Raw genomic sequence first — 27,127 nt, 5'->3', positions numbered from 1 at the left:
AACATTTCAACAGACTATTTCCAAAAGTCTACAGCCAAATGTGCTATTAATTGACCTGGGCTGCGTTTCCCAAAAACATCGTAAACCTAAGTTGATCGTAGCTCCATTGGTCACAATGGTTCTACGATCAACTTGGGCTTACAGTGCTTTTGGGAAACGCAGCCCAGGCTGTTGGTATGTTGGCTGTTTAGATCATCTCAAAACGACAACGACCAACGTTTAACTGTCCTTGCTGATATGGTTTCTCTGTAGCGTTATGTCATAAACTGGCTTTATATCAGTCACCTTCTCTAAATATCACGGCTGTTAAAGTATCAGCTCAACGTATGAGCGCCTGCCATTACAAACACACTGGATCGCCTCTTTTAAATCTGGATCAGCCAAAGTCCTCCCATGTGGGAATCTGGTTCTTGCTCAGGGTGTGGAAGAGAGTCGAGCACTAAAATAACTCATGGGCCTGACAGACTCAATGGAGTGTGCCGCTGTAAATCACTAACCACCCAAACCAGTTTCCGAAGTGCCACGGAGTCACAGGAAACCGTGTGCCGCTATCAGAGCAGCCTTTCTGCTGGTCCATTTTAACCTGGAAATATTCCGAATTTTAAAACTGTGATTCCATGTCTGGAATGTGCCAAAATTCAAAGTTCAAAATTCCAAAATGGAACTTTCTTAATCAGAAATTGCTTTTTGTGAATGTTAACCCTCATAAAATGGGAAACTTTTAGTGTTTTTAAGCCTTGTTCCCATCACTTTTGCCCATAATGTCCTGTTCCTCTCCATTAAAAAAAGTGGCAGAAAGGTCAAGCGCAGAAGGTGTTTTCTGGAATGTCCATTGAATCCGCTCTCGTGATTCTCATTTGTGGTTGTGTGTGTTTGTCTGATCTGGTAAGACCTGTTGTGTCCCTCCCTCTCCTTTAGTTCGAATGCTTTGAGATGCAGTGGAGTGTGGGAACCGCTGCTGGCCATCTTGTTCTTGTTTGGGCTTGCAGTTTTGTGGTTCAGTTTAGCTTGATGATTGTTTGCATCCTTGGGTGACTGTACTGAGCTGCGCTAACCTGACACCTGCGTGAGTTCACCCACCTGACGAGTTCCTTCCCGCCAAGAGCTTTTTGTCAACACCATCAGATCCAAACCACCTAGAGTCACTCGCCACTACTGTTTATCATACAAAATGAAATTCTGGTTTTGGCTTAACGTTTTTAGCAGACCTCAGAAAGCACACTGAGCCATTTTTTTTTTTTTTTAGAGTAATATTTTCTTCTATCTTCTGTTGTTTTGGCTTTTGAAGCACACAATATTGTCCATGTTTCATCTGTCTAATTTCACTAGATTCTACTATGCAGTGTTGGGTTAACGCATTACAACATAATCAGATTACTTTTTCCAAGTAACTAGTAAAGCATTACATTTACAAGAGTTACTTTTTGTAATAATTAACACAAGGCACTTCCTTCCCTTATGAATATTAACCGTGGTTTTATTGTAGTAAAAGTATAGTAACCATGTTTTAACCATTACAATTACACTGATTACAATTTGTATAACCACACTTTTACTACAAATACCATGGTTAAACTATGGTTAATGTAGCAAAAAGTTAATTTGTGGTTGCCATGGTTTAACAATAGTAACCATGGTTATTTGTTTTAAAACCATGGTTATTTTTGGTAAAGGCCAATGCACATTTTCGCACGTTAAAAAATAAATACGACCTTACGTTGTGTCGATCACGTTTACACACTGCCTCCGAAACGTTCGTCCGTCATAAAAAAAAAAAAATCGGATCAGGTTCGATTTTCTGCATTTTCGCATCCGTAGCATGTATTTTGATAGGAAAGAATGACGAAAACGGAAAAACACATGCAAAAATTTCGGATTTTGTGTGCAAGGACGTTAAGAGTTCAGCCTGAGGCCTGTCAATTTCACTTGGTGTGAAAGGGCCTTTGCAGTCACCAAAAATACAACTAATGGGTTTTTTGTTATTAAAAATTAAAGCAAGCACAGCTCAGGTTACAAAAAGTAATGCAAAAGCAATATAATGAATTATTTTCAGTGGTGAAATTATCTTTCCACAACTCTAAAACATCCAAAATCTGAATAGATGTAAATGCAAAGGCTATAGGAAAGGTTTTCCGATTTATTTATCGTACTATACTAACTGTGCCTGATTATATGGCTAGTTGCGCTGTTTTATTTGCATGTAGCGTTGTTTTTCCCTGCCGTCTGTGATCTGAACAGGCCTGTGACCCTCCGGAGACTCGCTGCTCTCTGACACGTAGTTTAAACAAGCGCGCCATTGTCTAAACACGTCTCTGAATGGTATAATCAACAATGTGTTTGGCCCGACCACATTTAAAGCAAAACGTCCCACGTACAGTGTTTATCACCGCGAGTGTGTGTTTGAGAGTCCTCTGACTGTAATTACGGCCGCCGCTGTCATCTCATGTGGCCGCCAGGAGCATGAGCTCACCTTCCTGAAGTTTGCTGTGTTTTACGAGCTAACTTGTGTTTGGACGTGCGATACAGACCCAGCATTCCTGAGGACTTGTGTAAGAAAAGCAAGAAGAGTGCTCTGTCTTAGAGCTGTGTCTCGTCCGCTCTTGGTTGTTAGCATCAGTTGAAGAGCCTCTTTAGCTGCTGTTTATTTAACATGCTGAACTCTGACATTAGAGATCTTCTCCAACCTCATGATGACCCTAGCAGCCAATTGAACTCCCTAGAAACCGCATAGCAATGATTTAAAACATGCATTTTCCTAAAAAAAAAAAAAAAAAAAAGGAATATCTGGTTGGTAAAATATATATTTTTTGCAATGGATCAAGCTTTATCTTATGAGTTATCTGATTAACATAAACACATTTTTTTGTCTAGCACAGCATGCACAAAAAATAACAAGGACATTTACTAAGAAAAATAAACCGAAAAAGCTTCTTCAGACGGATCATGTAGTCTTCCATTTTCGCCGTTTCTTGTTTATTCTGCTGGTCAGGGTTTGAAATAAACACTCTGTATGTTAATAAACATGCTTGTTATTAAAGCGTCCACTTCTGTTGAGTTATTATGTACATTAATGGTTCATACACAATCGTTTCTCTGACCCGTAACATCCTGCTCTCTCCTCTCTCGCCTCCAGCAACCATGTCGGACGTTGACAAATTCCTGTACGTGGACCGCAACCTGGTCAACAACCCGCTGGCGCAGGCCGACTGGGCCACCAAGAAGCTGGTGTGGGTGCCGTCGGAGCGTCTGGGGTTCGAGCCCGGCTCGGTGAAGGAGGAGCACGGCGATGAGGTGGTGGTGGAGCTGGCCGACTCGGGGAAGAAAGTGCGGGTCAACAAGGATGACATCCAAAAGATGAACCCGCCCAAGTTCAGCAAGGTGGAGGACATGGCCGAGCTCACCTGCCTGAATGAGGCGTCCGTGCTGCACAACCTGAAGGAGAGATACTACTCCGGCCTCATTTACGTGAGTCTGAGCAAACACCGTTACCACTTCAGGATCATGCGCAAAGTTTAAAGCCTGAGATATCAGGCTCATGTAGTCTGATATTATGAGAATATTGTGGAAAAAAACAGCTCAGTTTTATTCAGAGACACAAACTAAGATGCACAGATGCTGATATTTATTTGACCAAAAAGTTATGAAATTCTGATGCTTGCAATGCAAATCAATGATCTTTATAACAGTGTAAAAGATAATAAAATGATCTAAATATCAGTCATCACTCCATCTGCTCCAGTAATATGTCTTAGATGAGATTTAAATGATCCAAACATATAATGCAATGCAATCCAATGGTAATAATAAACGTTCCTCAGAAGATATGAGATGTTTTGGAGGCTTGGGAAGACCATTCCTCCACTGAGGAACAGTGGAAGTAAAGCTTCTGGGAAACAAATGTTCCTCTAAAGATCCTGATGATCAGATTTGAGACGCACTGATTTTTCTAAACAATGATTCATGGAGAATCAAGTAAAGCTGAGCTGCTTCAGTTCAGTAAGTGTTCATCTGGAAATATTACAAAAGTTAATATTATATTATTATTTTTACATTTACTTGATAAAAATTAGTAAAGATTTGACAGCAAAGACGTGTGAAGCAGCAGCTGAAGGTGGACTTTTGTACAATTTGTACTGAAACACCTTTTGCTTGATTTAAAACAAAAAAACCTCTAAGCTATCAATCAGACAACAGAGGACATGGAGTCAAGGTAAAGGCCATTGCACACAGAGTCAGAAATTTTCACGTGTTTTTTCATATTCTTCATCCTTTCCTATCAAAATGCATGCTACAGATGCGAAAACGCAGAAAATCTGAATTTATGACAGACAATTTTGGAGGCAGTGTGTAAACGTAATTGACACAACGTGAGGTCGTATTTCCTTTTTAACGTGACAATTTAGGACTCGGTGTGCAATGGCCTTTACACACTGCCTCCTTTTGTCCGTCATAAAATAAAATCGGATCAGGTTCGATTTTCTGCGTTTTCGCATCCGTAGCATGCATTTTGATAGGAAAGGATGACGAATATAAAAAAAACGGACTCGGTGTGCAAGGACCGTAACACTTTATTTTAAAGTGCCCTTGTTACACGTGTTACATGTACTTACTATTATAATAACAATAAATTGCATAATGCATAATTACATGCAAGTAACCCTAAGCCAAACCCTAACCATATAGTAAGTACATGTAGTTAATTAATATTACACGGTACTTAAATGAATAATTACACCATAACAAGGACACCTTCAAATAAAGTGTAACCAGAGTAGATAGTGTGTGAAACATTAAAGGTTTAACATTAAAGTCTTGTTCATGCTGATCATTAGAAATGTGCGTATTGAATATTTTACAGTAGGATTTATAGGGTTAATAGGAGAACCAGGACCTGAAATCCCACAATTCCACAGTGTCATCGGTTTGATTGCTCTCCAGGAGCTCGCACAATTGTTTTTTTTTTTTTTTTATGGGCCAAAGGTTTTGTTTTGAAGAATATTAAGAGATTCGACAGCCTTGAATGTAGATAATAGGGTCTCGCTGAGCTGCTCGCTGAAATTGTTCAGTGCCATTTCTCTAAACAGGAAACCGTAGGAACAATGTGCTCCTGAGGGACAGGAAATGATGTGATTGGGATGGGGGGGTTGAGTTAAAGAATGATGGAGGAGATGACGAGGGGCGCAGAAGTATGAGAAAAGACATCTGTCTGAGTCTCTACTAGACTTAGGCTCATCTGATCTGGTTAAGATAAGTCAGGCTTGGTTGATCCAGTCAATTCTTTGATCTCAATCCCCTCGCAGGTCTCTTGGCGAGTGATGCCTCTGCAGTATAGCTACATTATACTGTGACAGACAAATTCAACATTATTAGCAAACAGATTTTGGGGGAAAACATGCTCATTTGCTCTCTGCCAAATCCAAAATATTTATCAAGTTAATGATGTTTTGTGTAGTTCTGAAGGTCCAGATTTCATGCTCCTCAGGTGCAGTTCACTTGCGCTAATCAGGCCAGATTAGTTTCATACCGTACTGGATCTAAACCTCCAGTTTTAATACTTTTATTAATCAAGGATGCATTCAGTTGATCGAAAGTGACAGTAAAGACATGTATAATGTTAGAAAAGATTTTCGTTTCAAATAAATGCTGTTCTTTTGAACTTTCTGTTCATCAAAGAATTAAAAAAAAATTCAAATGCATCATGGCTTCTGCAAAAATATAACTATTTTCAACATTGACAATCAGTAATGTTTCTTGAGCAGCAAATCAGAATGATTTCTGAAGATCATGTGACACTGAAGACTGGAGCAATGATGCTGAAAATTCAGCTTTGAGCACAGAAATAAATGACATTTTAACAGATATTCACATAGAAAACAGCTATTTCACTTGGTGAGCAGGAGAGAATTCTTTCAAAAACATGACCTCACATTTTTGATTGCTGATGTTCATGTTGTGTGTGTGTGTGTGTGTGTGTGTGTGTTCTGGTTGTGACTGACTGTCTCTGTTCTCCACAGACGTATTCGGGTTTGTTCTGTGTGGTCATCAACCCCTACAAGAACCTGCCCATCTACTCTGAGGAGATCGTAGATATGTACAAGGGCAAGAAACGACATGAGATGCCCCCACACATCTACGCCATCACAGACACGGCCTACAGGAGCATGATGCAGGGTAAACACACACACACACACAAACTCGTCCCACAGGATGCAGAGTTTGAATGACAGGAAGAGGAATTGACTGAACTGCAACTGAAAAAAATGTAGCACTTACACAATAGTCATTTCATTAGTCCAGCACAGGCAAAACATAAATAACTGCATCATTAATTTAGAGTAATTATCCAGATTTATGTCCTGAAATGTAAATAGATTTTATCAGCTTTTCTCTGCTGTCAGAGCAATACACAACCATGAAAACAAAGCCTTTATTTTTTATTTTTTTATAAACCTACAAGAAAAGGCTTTTTGCCAAATTATGCATTTAATTTGTTAGTTTGAAAATGGTTCTAATACAACTAAAGTGTAATCTGTTAAATTTAGTCTCAAGTAATAGGAGACTTTAAGTTCCATTAGAAAAAAACTTTACACAAGAAACAAATCTTTTTAAAATTCTACCTTTTTTAGGTTATCTAAAAGCTAAATTAAAATAACAAAATAAATATTTTAATGTAATGGATATTAAAAACTACACACATCAGCTATATCAGTTTCATTTAAATGTTACTTTTTAAATTCAAATTTGAATTGCAGTTCTACGGTTCAGATTCTTTTTAAAGAGGAACGTTTACAAATAGGCCTGAGAAAAAGTATGTTGTCAGGTCTGTTGATTTAAAATTTACATGCCAACACAAATTACAAGACAAATGAGGCTTAAAGTCCAAGATCCAATAGAAAAAAAGATATATTTTAAGTTTGCTTGGTGTGTGGATTACGTTTAAAAATAAATAAATATTTATTTTATAGGTACTAAAAACAACCTCTTTGATTCTGCTTTCTTTTATCCAAACTTGAATTGCAATATTACTTTCTGTTTCTTACATCAAAAATCTGTATTTATAAATAGGCATGTTTTGTGACAAATAATATTTAGAAAAATTTGTTGATTTAAAAAACAAATGTACATTTTAAAATCCACGCAAAATCAAAACGAAAGAAAAATGTGTTTGTTGTGTGGGTTCAACTTTATTCATACAAATATATATTGAATAATAATAATTAATACAAAAAAAAATCCATCTTGTTTTGTTTGTGAATGTTGCATAACCCCTCACACATTAAGGATCCATAAGTTTGTATTTTTCTGGTTGAGCGTTTGTCCCGTGGCGCCGTCTGGAGCTGATTTGTGTTCAGCTAGACCACCCGCCCCCCCATCAGGCTTTAATTTGCTCTCAAATCCTCCACAGGCCTCCTGCAGCGAGACTCGGACCCGCTTCAACCGCTGCTCATTACAGTCTGACAGCAGCTCGTGTTCATACATGATCAGAGCCTTGCGTCTTCAACACGTTTAAGCTTTGGATGGAATATTTTAAAGGATGATTTCAAAGAAATGTATTTACAGTGATGTGACGACAACCTCTAACACTTAGTATTAAAGTTGAAGTCTCTTCTGTTCAGCAAGGCCGCATTTATTTGATTACAATACAGTTAAAAATAGTCAAATGTTATTATAATTTGAAATAAGTGTTTTCTATGTGAATATCTGTTAAACTGTAATTTATTCCTGTGATCAAAGCTGTATTTTCAGCATCATTTCTCCAGTCTTCAGTGTCACATGATCCTTCAGAAATCAGTCTAATATACTGATCTGCTCAAGAAACTTTTCTGATTATTAATGTTGAAGACATCTTATTTTTCAGGATTTTTTGATGAATAGACAGTTCAAAAGAACGGCATTTATTTGAAAATAAATCTTTTGTAACATTAAGGTCTTTACTCACATTTTTGATCAATTTAATGCATCCTTGCCGAATAAAAGCATACATTTTAGAGGTCTAAAAAGAACTAAATCCCTGAAACCCTTCAAAATATGTCATTTAATTTCTAAAAATGTAAAAATCTGCTGATTTCTTACGATGGTCTGAGTTTTCATCATCATTAGACTGTTTTTTTTATTTGCCGTTTAGCAAATGTAATGGTTTATTAGTACAAGGACCGTTATCTTACTGCAGTTTTCTGGAAAGGCAGCTCCCTCTCCAGTCACAGGAAGCCAGATATTGACTTCCTGTTTTGTGGTTTTAGCTCTTCCTGCTAAAGAAGCTCAGAAGGGTTTGCTGAGAGCGAATGGGTGGTGCGTTTTTCCGCGTGGAGGAATTTATAGCTGCTCGGTTAGTTAAACCAACTAACCAACATGACAAACGATCAACAAACGCGTCGAAGAACATCAAAGTGAACACAATTAATCAAACCTGAGCTGCTTTAGTTGATCAAAGGCTCTAGTCTTTGAGCTGACAGTTTGTGTTCTTCTAAATAAGAAATGTTAGTTTTTATACTCGTAAATTTATTGTAAACTTTCTCTGCTTCTAAAATTGTTACTATTACATTGATGATAAATAATGTTAATTTTTACACCCTGCTTGTCAAATAAAACAAAAAATGAGATGAAAAAGAAATAAAATATATTGATAATCTAAGAAAAAAAAAATCTAAATTTTAAAATGATTATTTCCTTCCAAATAATCTCTCTCAAAATACATAAAATATGTCCTTTTTTTGTTTTTTTTTAATAAAAATGAATTTTAAAAAAATAAAAGTAAAACTATGTATATAATATAAAAGTATTATTTTCTGTCAATCTCTCTCAATACAGAAAAAAGTTAAAAGTACAAAAATTAAAATAAATATAAAATAAAATATAATTATAATTTCCTTCCAAATAATCTCACTTAAAACACATAACATATATTTTCCTTTTCAGATAAAAAAAAATCACTGAAATAAAATTAAATATAAATAAAAGTAAAAAATAAAAAATCTATATAAATATTAGATAAAATAACAAAAAAAATTATTTCCTCACTCAAGATACATAAAATACACTCTGCTTTTGAAATAAAAAACAAGAATGAAATCTAAAGTAAAACTAAATAAACCAAAATGCATAAATTGACAGAAGTGAAATGCCTAGTGAATGCCATTTAAAGTGTTTGCACTGATTCATTTTCATATTTGTCTCCTCCCACAGACCGTGAGGACCAATCAATTCTCTGCACGTGAGTCACATGATTCTGCATGTGTGCGTTTTATATTGTGATCATTAAAGAGGTGTTGATTTCTCAACTTATCTGTGTGTTTGCATGTGTTCAGGGGCGAATCTGGAGCCGGAAAGACAGAAAACACCAAGAAGGTCATTCAGTATCTGGCCCACGTGGCCTCGTCCCACAAAACCAAGAAAGACCAGGTTAGTTGTTCACAAGACGGTTCGGTCTTTCGGTTTCAGAGATGTTCTTCATGTAAATCGGCGATCAACTGAAGGTCGTGTTTCCTCCTTTAGCATTTAGCCGGTTGTCGTTCTCCACCCTGCTTTCATCTGGTTTCACATGGTCTTATCAGATCAGGCCGAGCCAGAGGAATGCGGGTTGGGAGGGACTTTAACGCAGTTCACAAACATCATAATCCATTAGAGAAGCTGTAAGTCCTGCATCAGGCCTGGAACGTGTTCACAAACAGCCCAGTCCAGTTTAATCCACCCAGACATTTCAAGGATGTCAGACATCCATATTAACATTACAAGCCAAATATAGCAGCACATCATCCTGATAGATTTTAAAATAAGATTTTAAAAAATCTTTACGTTTTTCTCAACAAATGGTCAGTGAAAAGAGGCGCTTACGATTTTTAGTTTAATTTTCTAATGGTTATTTAATTTGTTTTTTTTAATCTAATTTACTTGTTTGTTTAATTTTTTGCTTTATTATATTTATTTTTCCAAACCTGCATATTTCATATTGTTGAAAACTTTTATATTTATTCTTTTATTTTGACTATACATATTTTTCGCATTCTGTAAAATGCATAAAAATGAATAAAATAATTCATATTTTAGGCTTTAATTTATTTTGGGCCATATTTCTGCATATAATTTCAGTCAGATGTAAACCTTATTTTAGTAATTTCTTTCTTTTTAGCATAAATATTTTTTGCATATTGTTATATACTTGAAATACACAAAATATTTATTTTGTACTTTTTACAAGCCTGTTTGGTCATATTTCTGCATGTAGTTTCAAACTGATTTAAAACCTTATGTATTTATTTTTAATTAATTCAGCAGACATGTTTTTGTAATACACATTAAACATAAAAATTAAAATAAAGTTTTTAATGCTAGATTTGGTAACAAGGTTGCAGATTTTGTCAATTAAGTCTAGTTTGTGACCAGATTTAGATTTTTTTGTGATTTAAATTATTATTGATAAATTATTAGAAGTTAACTGTTTATATGTACATAACAACTTTGGTAACCGGGTTGAATGATTGAGGTCGACTAGTTCAGGTTTGGTCACATGTTTGTCTTCATTTGCCCATAATTCATGGAAACACTGTACACAAGTCAAACCAGTGAGTGTTTTGTGAAAATAAATGAAAGTGTTTTGTGGGGTTCGGTCCAAATCCGTCCCTGATGTTTCTGTCGGTCATTATCGGCCGATCGCTGGATCTGCTCTTTGGCTGTAAGTTGATGGTTTGAGTGTTTTTCTCTTTATACCAACAGAGCAGCTTGGTCCTGTCACATGTGAGTTACATCTCTCCATCTCTCCATCTGTCTCTGTCCGTCTCATTCACGTCTCACCATTATCTCTCTGCTGCTGGGTGAACGACCGAAGCCGAGCACACAGCGATTCAGACACATGACGCAGAGAACCAGATCAATCTCACAAAGACCGGCTCGTATTTCACCCCAAAATCAACAATTAGCATAAAAAGAAAACCTAGCTGTGTTTGATTTTGGTGAAAATAATGTCAAAATGCAAAAACAAATGGTTGAATGGTTCATTTAGTTTAAAGCAGTTTGTTTGGGGTTAAATATGAGATTTTTTCCTGAGATTTGCCAAGATAAATTGTGCAAATTGAGATTTATGTGATCATTAGGGCTCGGTATTGAGAAATATCACAATTTAATTCAATTCACAAACTTACTATTCAAAATGAATTAATTTGGACATGCAGGCAATTCGGTACAGTATAAGTCTTTTATTTTTTTAAAAGGAAGAAACCTTTAATGAATGCTGAAAACTACAATAAACCATAGTACTTGCTATGTCTATTTATTTGAATAGCTTTCCAAAGATATCATTTCTACTCCAGTTTGTATATAAACATTTAAACCGTATAAACATGTCATAACTTTTCATGAGGGATGTATTCAAACATAACAGGTTAAGAAAACAAATATATAATGAATTTGTAATATAATGCATATATTTTGTTAACGTTACGTGACGTTGTTCACGTGGTTTTATTGACGTATTTCCGCATTTGTAACACTGATTGATCGATTACACGAGACCTGATTCATTTCAGTAAGTTGTAATATATCTCTACATACCTTCTGATGTTCATTCATGTTTATTTTGTGTAGTAAGAGATGATCGGTTGACGCTCACTCCGCGCTGCCGCTTCGTTTGAACCGAGGCTAACCGTGGCACCAGATTAAAGAGCGCCAATTGTTTGAATTGCGTAATATAACTGACAGAATTTGATCAATTCGTGGGATCAAAGAATTGAAATCGTTTCTTCAAAATGCGAATTTTCGATATTTTCAGCCCAGCCTTAGTGATCATATTAATGTGATGCTCGGCTCTGTCTCATGTGTCCGAATACCACGGAGAATCTGTCTGTACTGTGTTTCTGCACTCAGGGGTTTTGGATTTGATCTCTGCTGTTTGAATTAAATTTGTGTGTGTGTCTGTGTGCATTTATGCATTTGATTCACTCGGCCAAAGAAATCAGCCTCCTGTGGCGGGACTGATGAGGTCTGCTCACACGGAGCTCACACTGCTGGAATGTTCTGGCGAGTTTAACGAGCCTCGCATGTGAAACGCTTTACAGAGGAGCTGCAGGGGAACTCTCATGATTGCATGATTTGAACAAGATGATGATCGTTTCTGTTCAAGTTAAATGCTTGGGCAACATAGTTTCTAAATTGTGAAAATGCTTTTGCAGGCGGAGAATGTTCTAGTGACGTCATGGTTGGGTGGAGTTTAATGTAAATGAGATTATCAAGCTCTGGCGCCCACTAGAAATGTCCATCCACCTAGAAAAGTAGTTCTGACTCAAATTGGAGTATTTAGACATGTTTATCTAAAGAAGGACTGTACAGCTTTTAGGATTCCCATTCATTTATACACACTTGAGCCACAAGTTAGTGTGATTTTGAGAGGCAGTGTTATTTTATTCTCATTAATATAGTATTACAGTTTTAAAATAATTTTTTAGTAATTTTTATTAGTTTTTTTATTTGCCTATATAGTGTTTTTTTTTTTTTTTTTTTTTGTCTATTTATATTTAGTTAGTTTGAGTTATTTTAGTACTTCAACTTAGAAATGTTGTCTTGGAAACTACCTGAAATCAAATTGTTTAAAATTTGATTTCATTTCAAATAACGGAAGTTTTTTTTTAATGGTTTGGTTTGCGTTTTAGTTGACGATACTAACCCTGGCCACAGATGCTGCATAGAGTTGAAGCTGTGTTTAATCCAGAACACTCCTTTAAAGTGAATGAACTTTTGTGTTTGTGTGAGATGAGTGCCAAATGAAAGTTGTTTGGTCATTGGTTTGATGTTTTCGGAGGTGACGGGCCGCTCACTTTGCTGGTGTCTTGGGATGGGGGATCAGAACGTGCTTATCTTTGTGTGTTTGTTTCAGCTTATTTGCTCTTCTGTGTGCAAAAAGCTTGTGATGTGTTTAAGAGCTTTGTTTTTGACAGCCAGGCGTGATCAGCTCTTCACCGTAATTCGTTTGAACTGATCTCAGTCATGGATTGGTGTGTTTTTGAGTGCAGGGAGAGCTGGAGAAGCAGCTGCTGCAGGCCAATCCCATCCTCGAAGCCTTCGGCAACGCCAAGACAGTCAAGAACGACAACTCTTCCCGATTCGTAAGACTTTTCTTTAAGGTGACATTTCACCTATTAGTCTGGCTGTTAATGCATGTGATTTTATCTTTTGGTCTTTTCTGTGTTTTAGGGCAAATTCATCAGAATCAACTTTGACGTTAACGGGTACATCGTTGGAGCCAATATTGAAACCTGTATCTTTATGAGCTAGTTAACAAAAATGTGAAAAAGGAGCTTTTTCAATTGAAATGGTTAAATCTGGGTCATTATCATTTTGATAAGGTAATTATGGCTTATTTGCATATTTTTTTATTTACATTTATTGGAGGATTTACAGACCACAACTAGAGCGTGACCTGTTTTTCATAACCACTCGTGAATCTGTGAAAATGCCACAGTGTAAATATGTAGGGTGGGTAAATGACAAAAGAAATGGCAATGCAGATAAACAAGTTACATGACTATTTTATGTTTATTTATTTTTTTGAACCACTTCAAGTAAAAAAAAATGCCAAAAACGGTTAATAATAAAAAGGAAATAAAGGTTTGTTACAATTTTTAAAATTAAGGAAAAATATGAAAATGTATATTTTTCTTAATCACTGCCTGAATAAAACTAAAAATACAACTAATAATAATACAATGAAATGCAGATCAACTATTTGTATTCATATTTTTAAAATTAACAAAAATAAAATGTATGAAAATATATATTTCCTAATCACTCCAGTTTAAAAATGCAAAATAAAAGTAAACAGAAATTAAATGAATGGAGATGCTGAATTATTAATGAATTGTGTTAATCTGTTGTCCTCACTTTTTGACATTTTTAATAAATGCTAAAAGAATTGATTTTCTGCGACTGTACACAAGTAAAGCATGAGTAATTAATGATGCAAGAATTGAGACGGTTTAAGAAAGACCCAGGCTGTTAAAAGCCTTCATGTGAATATTCGTGCATCTATCCTTGACTCTGACCATCAGACCTGTTGGAAAAGTCCCGCGCAATCCGTCAAGCTAAAGAAGAAAGAACCTTCCACATGTTCTACTACATGCTGACCGGTGCAGGAGACAAATTGCGCTGTGAGTGTCCTTCACTGCTTTAATACATGATTTTTTTAAACCGTCTTAATGCTTATGAATGACTAAAATCTTAATAGTAGGATGACGCATTTAGGTTTATAAATGAATGTAAATGATTTAATCAGTTTCTTCATTCATCAGCTGAACTCTGTCTGGAGGGCTACAATAAGTACCGGTTCCTGTCCAATGGGAACGTGACGATCCCGGGACAGCAGGACCGAGACATGTACCTGGAGACCGTGGAGGCCATGAGGATCATGGGATTCTCTGAGGAAGAACATATCGGTGATCATATACTGCCGTTTTCACACATCACATTATTATCTGCAACGTGTAGGTTTTTTAAATGTGTGTGTCGCCCCCTGCAGGCCTGTTGAGGGTCATGTCGTCTGTGCTACAGCTGGGTAATATGTCTTTTAAGAAGGAGCGTCACTCAGACCAGGCCTCCATGCCTGATGACACAGGTAAACACATCTTTATGGCTTTACAAACACGTCCATCAGGCCTTGTGCTGCTAATCTGTAGCTGTATTTTCACCATAAAATTAGCAGGTGTGGTTTTACATGGTATCTAAAACTGGTCATTAGCTGCTCCAAACTGGCCACAAATAGTCATTAGCTGGTCCAAAGTGGATGTTAACTGCTGCAAGCTGACCAAAAATAGTCATTAACTGGTCCAACTCTTCAAAAGCTGTGTCCAAACTGGTCAGAAACGGCCATTGGCTGTCCAATTTTGCCAAAAATAGTCACTAGTCGGTCTAGATGGACAAAAATGGTTATTACCCGTTTAAAACGGTCATTAGCTGGTCTAAACTGGAAAAATGGTCATTATCCAGTCCGAAATGGTCACTAGTCGGTCTAGATGGACAAAAATGGTTATTATCAGTTTAAAACGGTCATTAGCTGGTTTAAACTGGAAAAATGGTCATTATCCAGTCCAAACTGGTCAGAAATGGTCACTAGTCGGTCTAGATGGACAAAAATGGTCATTTGCTGGTCCAGACTCATTGGAAATAAACATTAGCTGGTCCAACTGGTCAGGAATAGTCATTAGTTTGGTCAGAAACTGTCATTAATTACTGAAAATGCTTGAAAATGGTTGTTAGCTGGTCCAAGCTGCCCAAAAATGATCATTAGCTGGTCCAACTGGTCGAAAATGGTCATTAACTGCTACAAGCTGGCCAAAAATAGTCATTAGCTGGTTCAAAATGGTTATTAACTGTTACAAGCTGACTAAAAATAGTCATTAACTGGTCCAACTCTTCAAAAATGGTCATTTGCTGGTCCAGAATGATCATTAGTCGTGTCCAAACTGCTCAGAAATGGTCATTGGCTGTGTCAAAACTGGCCAAAAATAGTCACTAGTCGGTCTAGATGGACAAAAATTGTTATTACCTGTTTAAAACGGTCATTAGCTGGTCCAAACTGGAAAAATGGTTATTAGCTTATCCAAGATAACCAAAAATGGTCATTTGCTGTTCCAACTGGTCGGGAATAATCATTAGTTTGGTCAAATTTGTCAAAAATGGTCATTAATTGCTGAAAATTGTTGTTAGCTGGTCCAAGCTGCCCAAAAATAGTCATTAGCTGGTCCAACTAGTCAATAATAGAAATTAGCTGGTCCAGACTAGTTGAAAATGGTCATTAGCTGGTACAACTGGTCAAAAATGGTTATTAGCTGGTCCAAACTGGTCTGAATGGTTAATTAGCTACCAGCTGATGAGGTAAACCAGCAATTTGTCTTGTTATCGGTTACTATTTCTAAACGACTTTCCCTTCACTTTTCCAGCTGCCCAGAAGGTGTGCCATCTAATGGGCATGAACGTGGCCGATTTCGCACGCGCCATCCTCTCGCCCCGGATCAAAGTGGGCCGTGACTACGTGCAGAAGGCCCAGACCCAGGAGCAGGCCGAGTTTGCGGTGGAGGCTCTGGCCAAAGCCACGTACGAGAGGATGTTCCGCTGGCTGGTACTGCGCATCAACAAAGCTCTGGATAAGACCAAGCGTCAGGGCGCCTCCTTCATCGGCATCCTGGACATCGCCGGCTTTGAGATCTTTGAGGTACCGCAGAATCTTTCAACCTCAAGGGTGCTTACAGTGGGATTACCCACAATTCCTTACAGTAACCGTGTTTCTGTTCCTCTCCGCAGCTGAACTCGTTTGAGCAGATGTGCATTAACTACACTAACGAGAAGCTCCAGCAGCTGTTCAACCACACCATGTTTATCCTGGAGCAGGAGGAGTACCAGCGCGAGGGCATCGAGTGGAGCTTCATCGACTTCGGCCTCGACCTGCAGCCCTGCATTGACCTCATCGAGAAACCCGTTAGTGTCTCTCCACCAATCGTGCGACTCCTAGAACAATCATGTGACTTTTAGTTGAGCTGTTTTCATGTTTAGGATGGGGAATTGAGAACTTGAAAATCCATTATTTTAAAAATACTAAACCTGGTTTGATTTACATGATGTCTTCATTATCTTCTGCTGATGTAGATACTAGCAGGTCAAAGCTGCTCCAAGCTGGTTTAGATGGTTGATTAGCTAGACTACCTGCAAATGGGGTACACTAACCTGGTACATCATCCTATACAAACTAGTTAGAACAGGTAAAGAAGGTAAACCAATGCTGTTATTATTTCTGAAAGACACCACCGATCATGCAATTTTTAGAATCACCTTTAATAGAACTGTTTTCATGTGTAGATATTAGTCCGTTCCTGATGTTTAAGTTTGGGAATCAAGAACTTGGAATCCATTATTTAAAAAAAATTCTAAATTCAGTTTGATTTCCATTTATGTTGTCATGAATATTTTCAAACTGGCCAAAAATGGCCATTAGCTGGACCAAGTTTGTCAAAAATGGTCATTAGCTGGTCCAAACTGCATATAAATGTTATTAGCTGGACCCAGCTGGTCATAATGGTCATTACCTGCTCCAAACTGGCCAAAAATAGCCACTAGCTGGTCCATTCTGGTCAAAAATGGTCATTAAGTGCTCCAAGTTGGAGCATTTTCATTAGCTGGTCTAAACTGGTTATTAGCTGGACCAAAGTGGTCATTAGCTGGTCTAAACTGGTTATAAAGGGTTATTAGTTGGTCCAAACGTATTACAAATAGTTTTTAGTTGGTCCAAGCTAGTCTAAATGATCATTGTCTGTTTCCAACATGTCAAAAGTGTCACCAATCACGATTCGTCTCCTAGAATGATCACATGACCTTTAATGTAGCTATTTTTAAGTGTAGGTATTACTCTGATCCTGAGGTGTAAAATTGGGAAAAGATAACTTGGGACACATTATTTTACAAATACTACGTCCAGTTTGATTTCCTGATCTTCTGCTGCTGTAGATAGGTCACCAAATCAAGACTTTGTTTGAATGCAATCTGTGTTGTGTGTTTCTAGGCGAGTCCTCCAGGAATCCTGGCTCTCCTAGACGAGGAGTGCTGGTTCCCCAAAGCCACAGATAAGAGCTTCGTGGAGAAGGTCCTGCAGGAGCAGGGCACGCACCCCAAATTCCACAAACCCAAGAAACTGAAGGACGAGGCAGACTTTTGCATCATCCACTACGCTGGAAAGGTGTTGACGTGCTCCTTGGCTAAACCCATGTATGATTTCATGGCCTTATTTGGGAATTTTAAACCTCTGCGATTGTGTTTCTCAGGTGGATTATAAGGCAGATTCTTGGCTGATGAAGAACATGGACCCGCTGAATGATAACGTGGCCACTTTGCTCAATCAGTCCACCAACAAGTTTGTTTCAGAGCTATGGAAGGACGGTGAGTCGATAGATCACATTCAGTCAGCTCTTAAATGAATGTTAAAGCAGCAGGTCGTGCAGAAAAACTATAAATGATGAAGAAATGTAGCTCTCAGAATGGCGTGAAGCTTTTAAACTGAACAAAGGGGAATAATGACGAATGAATTTACACTGGTGTTTTTCATGCTAAAATGGGTGGAAACTCACTGGAATTGTTTTCTTTTGCTGGTGTTTGGTCCTCTGTTTCTTCTCCTCTCCTCTCCATCCATCTATCCATCATCCATCCCTTGTTTCATGTCCTCATGTATGTCCGTCTCTCTCAGAGGTCCAGAACTGTCAAAGAGCTTATTTCTATCAGCGTTTTCCTTTCCTTCATTTAGAGCCAGGTGACATCTTTGATTTTTTTCTCTCTCCCGAGATGTTCTCTTCCTCCTCCATCTCCATGAGCTGTCCTGCGTGACTGTGTTTCTCCGAGGTGTTGAGATATATCTCTGATATTTCTGCTGTCTCTTCTCTCTGTGTAATATAGTGTGCTTTGGCGCCCCCGCTGTCGGTCTGTGGTACTGCAGAAATGGGTATAAACTGCATGGGTTTGGTTCTGTTCTCACCAGTGAAACATGACCACAGTATGCAGTCAAACACAAACTCACAGGGTCCAAAATTCACTAAGCGTGACAATGGCAGCTGTATAAAAAATGGAGCATTATATCCTGGAAAAATATTTATTTTTGCTCCATGAAAATAATAATTATTATTATATTAAATAATGAATAATTCTTTAGTTATATTTCCAATATTTTCAGCATTGTACATTAACTCTGTGTATATACACTACCGCTCAAAAGTTTGGGATCAGTAAGACTAAGATGTTTTTTTTAAAGAAGTCTCTTATGCTCTTCAAGACTGATTTATTTGGTCAAAAATACAGAAAAAAAACAGTAATACTGCAAATATTATTACAATATAAAATAATGGTTTTTATTTTAATATACTTCAAAATATAATTTATTCCTGTGATGCAATGCTGAATTTTCCTCAGCTGTTACTCCATGGTCCTTCAGAAATCATTATAATATTCATTATAATTTCCCCCCCAGGATTCTTTGAGTTTAACAAGTTGAAAAGAACAGCATTTATTCAAAATCTAAATCATTTCTAACAATGTAAATCTATGCTATCACTTTTTATTAATTTAACACCTCCTTGGTGAATAAAAGTAGTAATTTCTTTAAAAAAAAAGAGAGAATAAAAATGTACTGACCCCAAACTTTTGAACAGTAGTGTATAATGTTAGAAACAAGTTCTATTTTAAATAAATGCTGTTCTTTTTTACTTTTTATTCATTAAAAAAAGGATCACAGGTTCCAAAATAATATTAAGCAACACATCTGTTTCCAGCACGGATAATACATCAGTAAATTAGACTGATTTCTGAAGATCATGTGACACTGAAGACTGGAAAATTCAGCTTTGATCACAGCAATAAATTGCATTTTTAATGTATATTGAAATAAGTAAAGAACGTTGTTTTACATTGTAATATTTCACAATATAACTTTTTTCTTTTATTTTTGATCAAATATACGTAGCCTTGATGAGCATTACAAACGTATTTAAAATACATTAAAAATCTTACTGTTCCCAAACTTTTGACCGCCAGTGTAAGTAAATATTATATATATATATATATATATATATATATATATATATTATTTACTTACATAGTGTATATATATATTTATTTATTTATTTTATTTTTTTCATTTTTTGTCTCTATTTATAATTTTCCGGTTAGTTATTCTACCTTCATTTGGTTCCTTTCGTTTAATTTTTTTATCTAATATTTGAATATTAATTTATTTCAGCTTTCAATTCAAATATGGATTAAAAAACTAGTACTAGTGTGCTGTTCCTACATTGATCAATTTAAACAATTTTCACTCTTATTTTGTGCTTATTGAGTCTCATTCTTGAAACGAGCTGAATGAATTGTTCATAATTGTTTTGAAATCTGTGTCATTCAATTCAACTTGTGTTTTAATGAATGAGGTGATTTGTTTATTTTGGACCCTTAACACACACGCACATACATTAAAAAGACACACACACACACACATACATGTCACCTGCACTGCACTAAGTTGGATCCATTCCTGTGTGTTTCCCTCACTCTTCACCAGCATCGTGTGTGTCTGTGGTTTGTCACCAGTGCTGACGTGTGTTTGACCCACTGAACTGTGGGTAGTTTTCACATCATGACCAGACTGCATGCCTGAAATGAAGCTCTTACAGCGCCATGACTCTGTGTGTCTCTCTGTGTCTGTCTGTCTCTCAGTGGACCGTATCGTGGGTCTGGATAAGGTGGCCGGCATGTCGGAGCTACCCGGTGCGTTTAAGACCCGTAAGGGAATGTTCCGGACAGTCGGGCAGCTCTATAAGGAGCAGCTATCCAAACTCATGGCCACGCTCAGAAACACCAACCCCAACTTCGTCCGCTGCATCATTCCCAATCACGAGAAAAAGGTACCAACTGATCACCATTCAAGAATAGATGATGTGAAGCTTAAGAAATAACTATAGTAGCGTCCACACCAATAACAACAACTATAAAAATATACAGCTATAACTGTATTAGCGTTCACACCAACAACAACTATTAAGTGATATTAGCGTTTACACCAAGAGCAGTAACTATAATGATAATTATACTATCGTTAACACCAAAAATGATAACTACAAAGATTGTGGACCAACTAATGACTGCTAAAATTGAGTTGAGTGCACAGAATATTAGTGCTGTGTATCACCAGCAAAGCCACGATACGATACGTATCCCTATACAGCACTGCACTGAATTTAGTAAAACCGTGTATTAAACACTGCATACTCTAGGGCCATTGCTAACTATAGGAAGAGCAGGCAGTTGACCTCTGCATTATGCAGGGCCTCCATAACTGTACCACAGTATAACCGTATCGGTAATGGCATAGGTTTCCAGGTACGATATTCTGATTGTTTTTATCTTGTTTTTAAGGCCGTAAATAATAATGTACTCGCTCTAATAAATTTATATTGTAATGTACTCATTCCAGTATATTAATAAAATCATCTTTACATTGCTGGTAGGTTATCATTGCACAAATTAACACGCTCTGTTTAAAAAAAATAAAAGTAAAAATTAGAAGCGTTCTAAACTAATACGCTGTCTTCACTGTATCTCACGCATTCAGACACTCACACAGATCATGCTGCACGCACACACAGACATTCAGCAGCACAGAAACTACTCGGCGCTGCCCCACAATTTGATCAATAAATCAGCTTGATCGCTGAAGAGCTACATTATCTTTCTCATCATTGTTTCTAAAGCCGCAGCTTCACTGTTAATAGAGAAATGCGGCAAGATAATTGATACATACACAGCCTCTCTCTCTCTCTCTCTCGTAAATGAACACTTGATGAATTAGACTTTTCTGAGAATAGAATACGGAAGTGAATATCGCTAAACCGCAAGCTAACCGGTGTTTTCAGAAAGCCAGCGCTTTTATTCACAGTGGAGAGAGAGCGTGTACTCATGGTTGCCAGGTTGACAAAAATAAGTAACACACTGAGAAGAGTGCATGTGTGTAGTTCTGTTTCGGGGATTACGTCTCTTTATATCAGGTATACTCTATTTTTTTAGAATCCTTGCACTTTTCTTCTTCGTTTTAAACACTGTTCTTGAATTCAAATTAAGCGCGGTCCACATGCTGCGATACAAAGTGACGATACATCGTCGTATCGATGTATAAAACACAGAATATGCAGGTTAAAATGACTGGATTGATTGAAATTTACTTGCGTGCACTGCATGCGTACTTTTGTGTACTCGTAAAAAACGAAGTTTACTTTGGGCTGAATTCATCGTAAGCCTTTGCATTTTGTGTCTCTGTCCATCTCAGGCGGGTAAGTTGGACCCTCATCTGGTTCTGGATCAGCTCCGGTGTAACGGTGTGCTGGAGGGAATCCGTATCTGCAGACAGGGATTCCCCAACCGCATCGTCTTCCAGGAGTTCAGACAGAGGTATCGGAGGAACTTTCTCCGAACAAACTCCTTTTTAAGAATCTTATTCTCTTGGGATTTGAATCGAATGTATTTCTTACTGATTGAACCTGATTGTTTTCACTGATGTTAACCGTGGTTTGTGTTTTTGCACAGGTATGAAATCCTCACGCCCAACTCCATTCCCAAAGGCTTCATGGATGGTAAACAGGCTTGTGTGCTGATGGTGAGCCCAATTTTACAGTTTAAACGAACTGGTTTAGTGTCGCCCAGTGTTACTTTAGTCATTTTCCAAACTGGGGTTCATAAACGCCTGGTGGTTCATGAGGGAAGTTGATGGAAAATGAATCAAATAATAAAATGAAAATGAATAAATATTTTTTAAATATAAAGTAAAACTCTAAAATGGTTTATTTTAATTTAGAATATTTATAAATATTTTCTAGTGTTTTTTTTTTTTTGTATTTGTTTATATTTTAAAATCATTTGTTTTGATTTAGAATATTTATAATCTTTTGTTCAATATCTTATTTGTTTACCTGCATGCAATTTGACCATTAACTGACATTAGAGAACATGAACATGAATGTGTTGCTAAATTATTGAAATATTAACTTCAGGAGGGCTTCTAGTAAATATCTGGGTCAAAGTGGTTTGGCAGACCAAACACATTTGTGAATCCCTGTTTTAAGCTCTTCATCTGTGTCTCAGATCAAAGCACTGGAGCTGGATCCCAACCTGTTCCGTATTGGACAGAGTAAAGTGTTTTTCCGTGCTGGAGTTCTGGCTCACCTGGAGGAGGAACGTGATATGAAAATCACTGATGTCATCATCAACTTCCAGGCCTGGTGCCGTGGATACGTCGCACGCAAGTGAGCGTTACAACATCATATTATGCGGCTACTACTGCTACTATCTTGTACCCTGCAATAAACATTTACTCAAACTCTGGGTGGATCGACCAAACGGCCAAAAATATCAGACCCAAAAATCACCATCATATATCGGCCATCGGCTGCCCTGATTTCTAAATAAATATAAATATTGTGATTTAATAATGTAGTTATTATTATTAAGAAAAAATTGGAGGCAAATATGCAACATTGTTTGACTTTAAGATGATTTTTCTCAGAATCAACTCTGCTGACTCTATCGCCTTCAAACGGCTGTTGCTCAGTCATTTTTTTTTGTCTGATTCCAACAAATCATATATAATTTTGAAGGTATTTTAATAAAACAAATGAAAGGGAAAAAACTGCTAAACTTTAATGAGCAATTATTTACACAATATTTACTCAAATTTGAGAACAGAACGTGCACTGTGCAATAACAAAATTATTCTCTGAGTGTTATTGATAGTCAGAGGCAGTTGGTATCAGGTTGAGGGGATGTTCCTACAGAATTTCTAAAATGTTTTGGGTAGTTGCAGGGTGTTGCTATGGAGTTGGTAGGCAGTTGCTATGGCATTCCGGGTGGTTTCTAGCATTTAGACCTTATACACTTGAACTACAATTTACAAATCGCCAATATTGATGTTGTGGTGTTTAACGGTGTGTGTTTGTCATGCAGGGCGTTTGCTAAGAGGCAGCAGCAGCTGACGGCCATGAGAGTGATCCAGAGGAACTGCTCTGCCTACCTGAAGCTCAGGAACTGGCAGTGGTGGAGACTCTTCACCAAGGTTTCTACAAACACAGACATGTTCAAATGTGCTGCCAGGCTTGATGTGTGTTTTACACTGATGCCGTGTGTGGGTGTGTGTTTCAGGTGAAGCCGCTGCTGCAGGTCAGCCGACAGGAAGAGGAAATGCAGGCCAAAGACGAGGAGCTCAACAAGGTTCGGGAGAAGCAGATAGTGGCTGAACAGCAGATGCAGGAGATGGCGGTCAAACAACAGCAGGTGTGAAACAGTCACAGGATACTGGTATATTTGAAATGGTACTATAAGACACAGTGCAGTTTCAGAGGGAATGTAAATGTTGTGATCTTTCTTTTTAGCTGAACGCGGAGAAACAGGCTCTTCAGGAGCAGCTGCAGGCGGAGATGGATCTGTGCGCTGAGGCCGACGAGATGAGGAACCGCCTGGTGGCCAAGAAACAGGAGCTGGAGGAGATCCTGCACGACCTGGAGGCCCGAGTGGAGGAAGAGGAGGAGCGAGCCAATCATCTGCAGGTGGAGAAGAAGAAGATGCAGCAGAACATTGCGGTAAAGAGAGTTTGCTTTCAGAAATGAGCTCGGGTGCATCTCTGTGATTTGTTGAAAGAGGAATATCTGTGTTTTGTCCAACAGGATCTGGAGCAGCAGCTGGACGAGGAGGAGGGCGCACGGCAGAAGCTGCAGCTGGAGAAGGTCACGATGGAGGCCAAACTCAAGAAAACCGAAGAGGAGGTGATGGTGCTGGACGACCAGAACAACAAGCTGTCCAAGGTCTGTCAGCAGATGCCATTGTTCAGACTCTGTGTGTGAAACGCTGGCTGTTTTTCTCACTCTTAGTCTGGTTGTGCAGGAGAAGAAACTTATGGAAGAACGAATCTCTGAGTTCACCACAAACCTGGCTGAGGAGGAGGAGAAGTCCAAGAGCCTGCAGAAACTCAAGAACAAACATGAGGCCATGATCACCGACCTGGAGGGTGAGTTCAGATGCTGTTTATAGCGTCAATAAAATCATCATTATATATTGGACATTTACATTTATTTATTCAGCAGATGCTTTTATCCGAAGTGAGGTTACAAATTAGGAATATTCAACCTAAAATATATCATATAAATATAGCATGATATATAATATGTATTATAATACGTAATATATATCATTTATAAGGTATAATTAATGTGAAATGGAGTGTGATTTATAATTCATATGTATATAATATATGATTCATAGTATAAATTTCATGTAAAATGTAGCATAATATTTGTGAAATATTGCATAATATAATTCATCTCATTAATTTAAAATGTGTAAAATATAGCATAAAATCTCAAATTAATGCAAAATGTCATGATTATGATCATGTTTATTTATTATGCAAGTATATATTGCAAATTATAAATATAATGCGACATCTTACATAAACTATATATTCTAAATTATGCATAAATAATACATATGCTAGACCGTCTGCGGCGTGAGGAGAAGCAGCGCCAGGAGCTGGAAAAGAACCGCAGGAAGCTGGAGGGCGACTCCACGGAGCTGACAGATCAGATTGCCGAGCTGCAGGCTCAGATCGCTGAACTGCGCGCGCAACTCGCCAAGAAGGAAGAGGAGCTTCAGGAGGCGCTGGCCAGGTGAGACGCACACGGTGGCCAGGCACAAGCAAGTGTCATTGCTTTGCTAATCCATCTGACGGATTAGAGCTGATAAGTGACTGTGGTTTCCCACCAGGATCGAGGAGGAAGCGGCTCAGAAGAATCTGGCACAGAAGAAGATCCGTGAGCTGGAGGCTCAGCTGAGTGAACTTCAGGAGGATCTGGAGCTGGAGCGAGCGGCTCGAGCCAAAGCTGAGAAACACCGCCGAGACCTGGGAGAGGAGCTGGAGGCGCTGAAGACCGAGCTGGAGGACACACTCGACTCCACCGCCGCGCAGCAGGAGCTCAGGTGTGTTGAGTATAATGCACAATGGTTATCAGGTTTATTTCATTTTCATGTTTGCATCATTTCCACCATTTTTGTGCACATTTCAAGTTTTCAGTGTTACAAAATGATAATGTGTACAAGACATGCAATGTCCAGGTTCAAAGGCATTTTTTTAATATATATTTGGATTGTTCTTGTAAAGATTCGTTGATCTGTTGCTTTTGCCTGGAGATTTCAACAGCAGCAATATGAGATGAAATGTTTATTGTGCAACCCCACTGGCTAAATATTTCACCTGGTGTTTCCTGCAGGACGAAGCGTGAGACTGAAGTGTCTCATCTGAAGAAGACTCTGGAGGATGAGGCTAAAGTTCACGAGCAGGTGGTGATGGAGATGAGACAGAAACACGGTCAAGCCTTCGACGAGCTCAACGAGCAGCTGGAGCAGGTCAAGCGGGTAAGACACACGCAAAACAAGCATCGGTGTCAGTTGTGTGATCTAGGTTCTTCACTCTGAATCCTTTTCCATCTCTTTTCTCAGAATAAGGTCTCGGTGGAAAAGACCAAACAGGCTCTGGAGTCGGAGAAGAACGAGCTGCAGATCGAGCTGCAGACACTCATGCAGGGCAAAGGAGAGTCCGAGCACCGCAGGAAGAAAGCTGAGACGCAGGTGCAGGAGCTGCAGGTCAAACACGCCGAGAGCGAACGGCAGCGGATCGAACTGGCCGAGAAGGTCGCCAAGGTTCAGGTGTGTATAACCACTGGAGTGGCACACACATTGAACTGCTAGGTAGTCCCAGCATATCCTAGCAACTGCCTAGTAACCTAGGGCCCTATGATTTCCGCGATATGGAAAACGCAGACGGAATCTTGGAATCCATTCATGAAAACGGAATTTACTGTATATTGCGGAATTTGTCAAATTTCAGATAAATAAATCAGCTTGAATCAAAACGCGATATGGACTAGTATCTGTAAATATTAAGCTACAAAAATTCTATTTAAATATAAATCCTGCATGTTCTGCGTGTCTCTGTATGGATGAATGGTGCAGACGTGCGATTTCGCTCGCTGTGTTTTCTGCCTCAATGTACATGAACACACAAACATAATCTCCAGAGCTGCTCTGAGGGTCCCTTCATGAGCGTTTTACAGTTTCTTTTGAGAAAAACTATCACATCATACACAAACAGAAACGTTTAGGTCTTCACGGCAACCCGTCAAAATAAGAGTTAGGTTTAACTATTATAAACTGTGACAGAAATATATTACTTAATCTAGGCCTAATGATAGTTAGTAAATTATTATTTAAACATTATTTTTGGAATATTTACCAGAAAAAAATAAAAAGTGAAAAAAACTCATTCAATTATTTATTTAAATCAGTTAATCAGAGAAAATGTAATGAAACTATTAAAATGGAATTCAGAAAATTAATGGGAAAACAGAATTTGGTAAAAATAAAACACACATTTCCCTCCAAAATAGCCACAGAATAATGCAGGGTTAAACTGTGTTGTGTCAAGACCAGGTGAAATCCTATTGAAGTGAAAGTGACGTGACATGTGACCAAGTATGGTAACCCGTACTCAGAATTTGTGCTCTGCATTTATCCCATCCAAAGT

General features: G+C 38.0%; 1 protein-coding gene across 4 annotated transcripts in view; it reads left to right on the top strand.

Annotated features, from left to right (window-relative positions):
• Positions 1 to 27,127, top strand: part of LOC306863126 (myosin-9-like) — a 49,445-nt gene that overhangs the window by 12,519 nt on the left and 9,799 nt on the right. For 2 of the 4 annotated variants that reach the window (XM_079406321.1, XM_079406322.1), the window contains exons 2-28: positions 3,134 to 3,465; positions 6,015 to 6,171; positions 9,184 to 9,211; positions 9,306 to 9,399; positions 10,711 to 10,731; positions 12,999 to 13,091; positions 13,180 to 13,243; positions 14,034 to 14,132; positions 14,274 to 14,417; positions 14,501 to 14,596; positions 15,921 to 16,192; positions 16,282 to 16,455; positions 17,534 to 17,707; positions 17,793 to 17,907; positions 20,224 to 20,411; positions 21,830 to 21,951; positions 22,087 to 22,156; positions 22,642 to 22,802; positions 23,500 to 23,608; positions 23,695 to 23,826; positions 23,925 to 24,131; positions 24,216 to 24,353; positions 24,433 to 24,556; positions 25,043 to 25,214; positions 25,312 to 25,524; positions 25,815 to 25,959; positions 26,044 to 26,250. In XM_079406321.1, the coding sequence (XP_079262447.1) occupies positions 3,139 to 3,465; positions 6,015 to 6,171; positions 9,184 to 9,211; positions 9,306 to 9,399; positions 10,711 to 10,731; positions 12,999 to 13,091; positions 13,180 to 13,243; positions 14,034 to 14,132; positions 14,274 to 14,417; positions 14,501 to 14,596; positions 15,921 to 16,192; positions 16,282 to 16,455; positions 17,534 to 17,707; positions 17,793 to 17,907; positions 20,224 to 20,411; positions 21,830 to 21,951; positions 22,087 to 22,156; positions 22,642 to 22,802; positions 23,500 to 23,608; positions 23,695 to 23,826; positions 23,925 to 24,131; positions 24,216 to 24,353; positions 24,433 to 24,556; positions 25,043 to 25,214; positions 25,312 to 25,524; positions 25,815 to 25,959; positions 26,044 to 26,250 (3,846 nt within the window). In that variant the 5' untranslated portion in view covers positions 3,134 to 3,138. The remainder of the gene's footprint in view (positions 1 to 3,133; positions 3,466 to 6,014; positions 6,172 to 9,183; positions 9,212 to 9,305; positions 9,400 to 10,710; positions 10,732 to 12,998; positions 13,092 to 13,179; positions 13,244 to 14,033; positions 14,133 to 14,273; positions 14,418 to 14,500; positions 14,597 to 15,920; positions 16,193 to 16,281; positions 16,456 to 17,533; positions 17,708 to 17,792; positions 17,908 to 20,223; positions 20,412 to 21,829; positions 21,952 to 22,086; positions 22,157 to 22,641; positions 22,803 to 23,499; positions 23,609 to 23,694; positions 23,827 to 23,924; positions 24,132 to 24,215; positions 24,354 to 24,432; positions 24,557 to 25,042; positions 25,215 to 25,311; positions 25,525 to 25,814; positions 25,960 to 26,043; positions 26,251 to 27,127) is intronic. The other 2 variants (XM_079406323.1, XM_079406324.1) reach the window with 1 other exon arrangement.

The sequence above is a fragment of the Barbus barbus genome (assembly GCF_936440315.1).
Source record: "Barbus barbus genome assembly, chromosome: 4".
NCBI classification, from domain to species: domain Eukaryota; kingdom Metazoa; phylum Chordata; class Actinopteri; order Cypriniformes; family Cyprinidae; genus Barbus; species Barbus barbus.
This window is presented reverse-complemented; position numbering and strand designations above follow the sequence as displayed.